This window comes from Lepidochelys kempii, chromosome 14 (assembly GCF_965140285.1).
Source record: "Lepidochelys kempii isolate rLepKem1 chromosome 14, rLepKem1.hap1, whole genome shotgun sequence".
In the NCBI taxonomy this organism is placed as follows: domain Eukaryota; kingdom Metazoa; phylum Chordata; order Testudines; family Cheloniidae; genus Lepidochelys; species Lepidochelys kempii.
Window position 1 is genome coordinate 19,457,514 of NC_136393.1, and position 10,235 is coordinate 19,467,748.

Here is a 10,235-nt window from a genome sequence, read left to right on the forward strand (position 1 = left end):
CACTGAAACAGTTTTGTTTTGAAATGACAAAGATTTTGTCACTAGGAGAAGTTTTTAATAAAAGTACAGTTTTAGTCACTGGTGCTATAACCATTTAGATGCATACTTAAAGTTAAGTCCATGAGTAGTTCCATTGAAGTCAGTGGGACAATTTAGGTGAGTAAAATTAGATGTGTATGTACAGTATTTGCAGAATCAGAGCCTTAATTTTCAATATTTCGTTTTTTTTGTCCACAGCAATTTTGTAAAATTCAAATAGACCCCTTTCAGTAAAGGCATTTAAAAACAAAAACCACTTTATTTATAATTTATTATAAATCTAAATCTAAAATTGCCATAGCACACATTTTCAATTAGTTTTACAAAGCTTCAACCTGATTTAATCTTTGATTTAAATAATTTAAAATTGCCTTAACTTTCATCACTCCACCCTGAATTTGCCATTCAGGAACAGAGGGGCGATCCATTTTTTGTCAGCATCTTATTTTTGACAGTGGCCTGTACCAGGTGCTTCAGATAAAGCTGATAAGAACCTTAATGGACGGTTCTGGAGTAACTACTCATACGGGAAGTTGTTGTGTTAACTGAAGCATTTGCTTATGCCCAGAAGCATGGGGGCTTATATTTCATAGATTTTCTCTTATTAAATGTAACTTGATGGTCATATCCATATGACTGTCATTTTTTGAATGCTGCCTTGTCTTGTGGCTAGTAGTTTGCACGGGTTAATACCTTATTTTCTAAACAAAACAAAACATTTCCTGTTATCAGTTAAATTTTTGTTTGCCATTTAGTTTAATTGGATTTATCCTTTTGAATTACGGTAATGATTTGTTTCAGAGTAGCAGCCATGTTAGTCTGTGTTCGCAAAAAGTAAAGGAGTACTAGTGGCACCGTAGAGACAAATTTATTTGAGCTTTCTTGAGCTACAGCTCACTTCATCGGATGCATACTGTGGAAAATACAGAAGATGTTTTTATACACACAAACCATGAAAAAATGGGTGTTTATCACTATAAAAGGTTTTCTCTCCCCCCACCCTACTCTCCTGCTGGTAATAGCTTATCTAAAGTGATCACTCTCCTTACAATGTGTATGATAATCAAGGTGGGCCATTTCCAGCACAAATCCAGGGTTTAACAAGAACGTCTGAGGAACAGTGGCGGGGAGGGGGGAGGAGGAATAAACAAGGGGAAATAGGTTACTTTTTATAATGACTCAACCATTCCCGGTCTCTATTCAAGCCTAAGTTAATTGTATCCAATTTGCAAATTAATTCCAATTCAGCAGTCTCTCGTTGGAGTCTGTTTTCGAAGTTTTTTGTTGAAGGATAGTCACTTTGAGATCAGAAATTGAGTGACCAGAGAGACTGAAGTGTTCTCCGACTGGTTTTTGAATGTTATAATTCTTGACATCTGATTTGTGTCCATTTATTCTTTTACGTAGAGACTGTCCAGTTTGCCCAATGTACATGGCAGAGGGGCATTGCTGGCACATGATGGCATATATCACATCGGTGGATGTGCAGGTGAACGAGCCTTTGATAGTGTGGCTGATGTTACTAGGCCCTGTGATGGTGTCCCCTGAATAGATATGTGGGCACAGTTGGCAACGGGCTTTGTTGCAAGGATAGGTTCCTGGGTTAGTGGTTTTGTTGTTTGGTTTGTGGTTGCTGGTGAGTATTTGCTTCAGGTTGTGGGGCTGTCTGTAGGCAAGGACTGGCCTGTCTCCCAAGATCTGTGAGAGTGATGGGTCGTCCTTCAGGATAGGTTGTAGATCCTTGATAATGCGTTGGAGGGGTTTTAGTTGGGGGCTGAAGGTGACGGCTAGTGGCGTTCTGTTATTTTCTTTGTTAGGCCTGTCCTGTAGTAGGTGACTTCTGGGAACTCTTCTGGCTCTATCAATCTGTTTCTTCACTTCCGCAGGTGGGTATTGTAGTTGTAAGAATGCTTGATAGAGATCTTGTAGGTGTTTGTCTCTGTCTGAGGGGTTGGAGCAAATGCGGTTGTATCGCAGAGCTTGGCTGTAGACGATGGATCGTGTGGTGTGGTCAGGGTGAAAGCTGGAGGCATGTAGGTAGGAATAGCAGTCAGCAGGTTTCCGAGATAGGGTGGTGTTTGTGACCATCGTTTATTAGCACTGTAGTGTCCAGGAAGTGGATCTCTTGTGTGGACTGGTCCAGGCTGAGGTTGATGGTGGGATGGAAATTGTTGAAATCATGGTGGAATTCCTCAAGGGCTTCTTTTCCATGGGTCCAGATGATGAAGATGTCATCAATATAGCGCAAGTAGAGTAGGGGCGTTAAGGGACGAGAGCTGAGGAAGCGTTGTTCTAAGTCAGCCATAAAAATGTTGGCATACTGTGGGGCCATGCAGGTACCCATAGCAGTGCCGCTGATTTGAAGGTATACATTGTCCCCAAATGTAAAACAGTTATTGGTAAGGACAAAGTCACAAAGTTCAGCCACCAGGTTAGCCGTGACATTATCGGGGATAGTGTTCCTGACGGCTTGTAGTCCATCTTTGTGTGGAATGTTGGTGTAGAGGGCTTCTACATCCATAGTGGCCAGGATGGTGCCATCAGGAAGATCACCGATGGATTGTAGTTTCCTGAGGAAGTCAGTGGTGTCTCGAAGGTAGCTGGGAGTGCTGGTAGCGTAGGGCCTGAGGAGGGAGTCTACATAGCCAGACAATCCTGCTGTCAGGGTGCCAATGCCTGAGATGATGGGGCGCCCAGGATTTCCAGGTTTATGGATCTTGGGTAGTAGAATATCCCAGGTCGGGGTTCCAGGGGTGTGTCTGTGCGGATTTGATCTTGTGCTTTTTCAGGGAGTTTCTTGAGCAAATGCTGTAGTTTCTTTTAGTAACCCTCAGTGGGATCAGAGGGTAATGGCTTGTAGAAAGTGGTGTTGGAGAGCTGCCGAGCAGCCTCTTATTCATATTCCGACCTATTCATGATGACAACAGCACCTCCTTTGTCAGCCTTTTTGATTATGATGTCAGAGTTGTTTCTGAGGCTGTGGATGGCATTGTGTTCTGCACGGCTGAGGTTGTGGGGCAAGTGATGCTGCTTTTCCACAATTTCAGCCCGTGCACATTGGCGGAAGCACTCTATGTAGAAGTCCAGTCTGCTGTCTCGACCTTCAGGAGGAGTCCACCTAGAATCCTTCTTTTTGTAGTGTTGGTAGGAAGGTCTCTGTGGATTAGTATGTTGTTCAGAGGTGTGTTGGAAATATTCCTTGAGTCGGAGACGTCGAAAATAGGATTCTAGGTCACCACAGAACTGTATCATGTTCGTGGGGGTGGAGGGGCAGAAGGAGATGCCCCGAGATAGGACAGCTGCTTCTGCTGGGCTAAGAGTATAGTTGGATAGGTTAACAATATTGCTGGGTGGGTTGAGGGATCCATTGCTATGGCCCCTTGTGGCATGTAGTAGTTTAGAAAGTTTAGTGTCCTTTTTCTTTTGTAGAGAAGTAAAGTGTGTGTTGTAAATGGCTTGTCTAGTTTTAGTAAAGTCCAGCCACGAGGAAGTTTGTGTGGAAGGTTGTTTTTTTATGAGAGTATCCATTTTTGAGAGCTCATTCTTTATCTTTCCCTGTTCGCTGTAGAGGATGTTGATCAGGTGGTTCTGCAGTTTCTTTGAGGGCGTGTAGCACAAGCTGTCAGCATAGTCTGTGTGGTATGTAGATTGTAATGGATTTTTTACCTTCAGTCCTTTTGTCCATCTGTTTGCATTTGGAAAGGAAGATGATGTCTGTCTGTATCTGTTCAAGTTTTTTCATGCAGTTGATAGATTTCCACTCCATACGGCTAAATGCAGTGCCTTGCATAATGACAGGTTTCAGAGTAACAACCGTGTTAGTCTGTATTCGCGAAAAGAAAAGGAGTACTTGTCTGAGATCCATAAAGGAAGTTTAAAATCAGAGTATCTATCTGAAATGCATGTTTCTGTTATTGGAATGAACAAGTGGCTTTTAACTCTTTTTAATAAAGTGTTAATGAAATCTTGTCTAGTCTGCAAACCAAATTTCCTATAGACACTCATCTCTATTTCATTTTCATTTTCCATTACAACCATTAATGTCTTTCCTGAATGGGTAAAAGCAAAATCAGTCTTTGCACAGTCTTCTGTTCATTTAAATTAGTGTTGCAGGATGTTAAACTGATCTTGACTAAAATACTGATGCTGATACTCCAGATGCTGGTGATTCAGTCACTATATACAGAAATTGATTTTGCAAACCATGGTGCTGCATATATTGTCTAGCTGCCTTTTCAAGGTGATGCTGAAATTTATTTTCCTTTGCCCATTAATTTATTCTGATTGGGAGCTGGATTTTTCTGCTGCAGGAAACATTGCCCTTAAATTCTTTATCCTATTTTTGGCCAAATAATTATTTTTGTTGTACATTGCCCCCATTCCTGGCCATTGGGTTCATTGATTATTGTGGTGTAAACACCAAAGAAGAATATGAGCTGCTTTCTAAAAATCTACATTTTATCATCTTTATAATGTCATCCTTTTTATGTGAGACATATTTACAAGGATCAGAGGTGTATTGTGTCTATAAAATTAGAGAGGTTTGTGTACTTTTCAGTCACACATTTACTCCCCCCAACTGAAATTTTATTTTCACCAGAGCTGTGAGAGTGCAGAAAGGAAGCTCTTGTATGTAGCCTGATGGTGTCCTTGTTAAATTCAAAGTTATCATCTGTCATTTCCAAGTCCTCGGATATTTCATTGTCTCACATAATAATTAGTATTTTAGTAGTATTTGCAGTGGATGTTATACAGTACTACTAGGACCTGTAATTTTTTCCTAAATGCTGAGTAGTAGAGCGGGACAACTGCTTTGGTAGAGAGCTTCTTAGGACCTTGGCTCCTTTCTGGCCACATGACTTCAGATGCAGTTTATATACCGCTCCTAGGACAGCTAGGTCTCTCTTCTGTCCCTTTTATTCCTATATTCCAACAGGAAATACAATATAATGTGTAACAATTGGGGGTTACTCAAGTACAGCTACCACCAACCTAAACACTAAAACTTAAGAAACGCTGGATTAGTCAAACACACTACACAGCAACAGTTCAGCCACTTACAGAATCCTCAGTCTTCAGCAGGCCCCACTCAGTACTCATACATCATGCAACAGAGCAAAATCTCCACCAAAATAACTTTGGGGCACGAACAGTCAGATATCAGCTACGTAGCTTTCAGACCACAGTAACTTACGCTGGGAACCAAAGGTGGCCTCAGGATTTGGGAGAAGCAAAGGTGACTTAAAGCTATCTTCCCTTGATACTTCGCTGAGCTCAGCTCGGCCAGGTCAACAAATCTGGTCCTTTAAATCTAAAAATTGAACGAAAAAACTTTGAGAGGAAAACCGCTTCTGTAAATTTTCCATCTGTGCCTTGCTCTCTTAAACATGCCTAATTAGAAATGAATGAAAGCTTGAAAAGCGACTGTGGTGGATGTGGTGCATGAGATTCATACTATTTAATCTCTGCAAATAATGAATAATAAAAATACAACCAAACCTGGCAAGAGTCCAGCAACATAACATTCCTGTCTTCACTGTGCCAAATTGAGTGTGTATGTGCACACATTTCTATAAACGTTAGTTGTTTTTAAAAAGCACGATACACACATTTCATTTTTTCAGATGGTGCAGAATACCTTGCTAAATTTCTTTTATGTAGCATTAACTGTTCACTGTGCTAAACTGTAGCAATGCACTTAAATGTATATTAATCAGCTACACCCTAATTTAGCTATACAGGACTGTGGAACTTTGCTATGTAGAAGATCCTGCTTTCAAAAGAGAAGTCAGCAATATGATGAAAGGTTTTGTACTATAGTGCATCAGTGTTTTGTTTTGCTGTATACATTACACTGTTGCATACAAAAACTATGCTTAAAAAATTAAGGTGGCAAAGGCAAGCACACAAGTTAGGTAATGCTGAAATTAAGGTCGCCCATGCAACCTCAATTTAGCCTCCATATGCATTATGATACAGTCTTTAATTACATGATCACATACTACTTTTTCTACAGGACCCCTGCCTCATTCAGTGCTTACTGAATGAACAGCCACTCAATAGTTCGTTTTATCCTTCTTGTTCAGTGTGTGGCCAGCATTGCATTATTTGTTCACCATTCAAACCCTGCTCTCAGAACAGTGAGTTTTGTTGTTTGGTTTTGATTTTGTAAATGTTTTTTTTCTAGAAATTCCAGATTCTGTTCATCTTGTTTACATCAGTATATTGGGGAAATCTGCAAATGCAGTGCAGAGTGAAGTTTTAAAATACATTTAAAACCATAACTTCAGCATAATATGCTAGTCCCTTGTTGCCAAAGGAAGTAATGGGGAATAACTAGAGAGCACTTCCCAGCTGTGCCAGAGACTCCATGTGTGATGCTGGGTTAAGTCACTTAATCTCTCTGTGCCTTAGTTCCCTGGCCACAGAGTGAAGATGCTTCCTTTCTTCCACCCTTTTTCTTGACTATTTAAATGGTAAGTTCTTCAAGGGCAGGGATTCTTACGTTTGTTCAGTGACTAGAAGAATGTGCCCTGAATCCAGATTGGGGCCTCTAATGCGCTGCTGTAAAACAAATAATAGAGGAATTCATAATGTTTAATTAGAGTTTGACTCTTGTATTGTCTGTTTCAAAATTAATTTGGAATCTGAAGTTTTTCATTATCATTCTTACAGCTGCTGCAAGTCCTTTGCATATGTTAGCAACCCATGCATCCGCATCAGCATCTCTTCCAACAAAACGCCAGAATGGAGACCAGTCAGAACAACAGGAACTTAAACGTATCAAAACAGAGGATGGAGAAAGCATAGTCATAGCTGTTAATGTGGACACCCCATCTGTTGCAGTGAGTGATCAAGGCGGCCAGAACTAGAAACTTAGTGGAGTTTTCTTTTTTCTTTTTCTCGGGGGAAAAAAAAAAAATCAACTCCATGGTGCCAAAAGGAGACACTTAAATATAACACCTAAAACATTGGAACATGTTCTCACGCAGTGGGGAAAGGGGCCCTGTGATCAGACTTCAACTTTCAGCACTGAAAAAACAACACAGGTGGCCTTAAAACTCAATAATTTAAAAAAATCAAACGGCAAAACATCTTGTTCCAGAGGCTGTGACCCTGCTCCTCCCCACCCCCTACTGAACTAACTCTGTGTACACTGAGGAGAAATCCAGTGTTGGGGAGGTCCGCAGCTTTATAAAATCTTTATTGGATTATTTTAAGGACTGAGTATCTCAGTGTAATGGCAGCATGATAAGCGCTTAGTGTGAACTGGTTTCAAACGATTGTATATTCCTTAAAGGGAACAGAGGCAAGGAGCCATTTCCTACATCTTGGCAGCTAGCCTTTCATAATGACCTACCCAATGCAGTTGTTGGTAGATATGCAGTATTTTGTTGTTCACATGTGGAATTAGAAATTTTTGAGGTGTATTTTCATTTCTTTGCAAAATAATGGGGTCTTCGACATTTCAAATCACTCCATTTCTACTCCGGAAACTTTGGAATCACACAATACTTTTCATGTGAAATTTTGTTTCGTAAAAAACTGAATGTAGGGTTTTTTTAACCAATGGAATGATTTACTTTTGTCTGTTCTGTTAAAGTTCAGATAAAGCTACTTTATTACATCTGCAAATTTTCATATTTTAGCAGTTGCCTGATAAATTTAATCAAATTTTATTACCATGTGTAGTGATCAAATGCTTCTTCGGGCTTGCATGTAACTGATTAGAAATTACAATGTAAATGAGCCGTTAACTGACGTAAAGAACTGCTATGAATTTGACCAGAGCTGCACTTACCTGTTTCTCTTTCTTGCTACCTTTTGCTGTTTGTTACTTTGTGTTGACTTTGACTGTCCCTGGTATATTTTTCCAGTCGAAAGTAAAACAAGAGTCTCGCTTAATATTGTGTATGTTTAAGATAACAGACTGTTCTTCATTTAGAAAAGAGAAAATTCTTTATCACAAGTCCTTTTAAAAAGAGAGTAAAAAATTATCTTGTCAGAGGTATATTCAGTATTTTTAAGCTTAAGCACCCATCTGTAGAAATTAATCTGACCAGTTTATCCATAAAACTTTTGATGTCATACACTGACCCTCTGGGGTCTCCATTAAGAGTAGCTGTTGTGGTTTTCTAACAGTGGCTACCATATTATTATAATAAAAGTTTGTTTTTTTTAAAGTGTGTGTTCTGCGGTTGAACAGTTTAAAATGTATTGGTAATTATTCACTTTAATTGTGGTAATAGATTCCACCTTACATTTCCAAATTAAACTAAAAGTTTAGGTTGCTGTTCAGTCTTTAATTCACATAATGTCTTGTTCCTTCATACAGCGAGGTGAGTGAAGGCTGGAGAGTGGGTTTAAACTTTGAATTCCAGTTTGTTACTTTCTGTTATTATGCCATTATTTATATAAATATTTGTTTTCCATTTCAAAAAGAAAAATCTGTATTTTCACGATGGACTGAAATGGCTTATATTTAGGCAGCTTTAGGAAACTCTATATACCTGAAGACCAAATTGAGAAATCTGTACTATCATGTTAATCCACAAAATGGAGCTGTTACAATGTCAATGCAGATAATACATATTAAAAATTATGAAAAATACTGTACACTAGCTGAGTTTATAAGAGGCATTTTTAAAAAATCCATGATGTAAAACTCCAGAATGTTACTCAAAGTGTTAATGGGAGTTTTAAAAAAATGTAGAACAATAAGCGTCCCTCGATAGTAATCTGGTTTTTGTTATCGGACACTTCATAATTTATACACAGCCATGTAGATTTAATTTAAAATCAAGGCAGTAGTTGGATATAAACCTACTGATTAGAACTTGGTTTATATTCAGAAGTGAGTCTGTTCACAACTAGAAATGAGTGAATGAGTGAAATCTTTTTAATAAATGTTAAATTATTCAAAATATGTCACTAAATTAAGTCTAACAGTTACTCAACAAGTGTGTTTATGAAGTGTTCACTTAGGTGTGCTGCTTGTCAGAGTTTATACTGGCCGTGCCAATATAGCTGCTAATAGCAGAGCAAGTGGTGACTTGGTCCTGAATGTTTAAGCAGACAAAGGCTGTGCTGGCATACTCTTCCTGATCCCACGCGTATGGAACAGATTTGGCACTAACTCTCTCATACCCTGAAGGTTCTGCAAATGGAAATTTGGTAGCAGATCTTGACTAAAACCATTTGAGCCACCTGGAGTTTGTCACAGGAATTTGCCTTCATTAAAGGAGATAAATCCCGTGCATGAACACTGTGGGATATATTTTTCTTCTAATGTGTGGGTTTCCAAGCAGTCTCTAAAAATACTCAAGTACAAAAATGCATAACCTCTTCCACGGATGCAGTACAGGATTTAACTACTTAAAATTCAATCCTAAATGAATTGACAATGTCAGGTTATTTTTAAATCAAACTGTTCCTTTGGTAGTTCAATATATTATACTCTGCTTAATGTCAAACACATTTGGTGGTAGAACTGAGTCAGAGTAGAATCTCACAGCCACCTTGCTTTGGCTTTGACTGACCAAAAACTTGCCCAAATGTGCCATAAATATGGGGGTTTGGCCTCCGTCTAATATTGATTGGTCTTTGATCCAGTTGCCTCTTATGACTGTGATGTACTGTATTATGCTAACTACCTTCCTTTGGATTCCTTCCAGTGTCCATCTCTCCTTTTTAACCCTGCTTTTATGAAAAAGGCTGTGAAAGTGTCTAATATAAGCAACCCAGCTTGTAGTACTCTAAATGGGATTTGACCAAAGCATTTTATAACTTCACGCCTTATTTAGAGCTTGTTTACAATTGGCTCTAACTTTACTGATTCAAATATGGAAGATTAAAGTGTTCACTAGCACCCAGTGCTAGTCTGTGTCTTGCTCTTATGCTGACTTCCCTGTGAGATGTGACTCTTTTTGGCAATGTCTCCAAAACCCCACCTCTCCAAGGAGAAGACTAGCTTTTATGAAATTGGGGTGGAGTGGGTGGTGGCACTCACTCCAGACAGCAAGACTTTAACCGAAGCCCCTGGGAGATAGGATCCTCTTTTAGTCCTTGAACAAGAATATTCTCAGGCCTCTCCTCGTGCGGGCCACATTCAGAGCCCAATACAACCAGAAAGGACTGCTGCTACAGTGGGACAAAACACTCATTTTTTTTCTAGTAAGTGAAGTTATCTGAATGTT

At 39.3% G+C, this 10,235-nt stretch overlaps 1 protein-coding gene across 4 annotated transcripts in view; it reads left to right on the forward strand.

Moving 5' to 3' along the window:
* Nucleotides 1-9,872, forward strand: part of FOXK2 (forkhead box K2) — a 64,484-nt gene extending 54,612 nt beyond the window's left edge. For all 4 annotated transcript variants that reach the window (XM_073311249.2, XM_073311251.2, XM_078848405.1 and 1 more), the window contains exon 9: nucleotides 6,715-9,872. In XM_073311249.2, the coding sequence (XP_073167350.2) occupies nucleotides 6,715-6,911 (197 nt within the window). In that variant the 3' untranslated portion in view covers nucleotides 6,912-9,872. The remainder of the gene's footprint in view (nucleotides 1-6,714) is intronic.
* The last annotated feature ends 363 nt before the right edge of the window (nucleotides 9,873-10,235 follow it).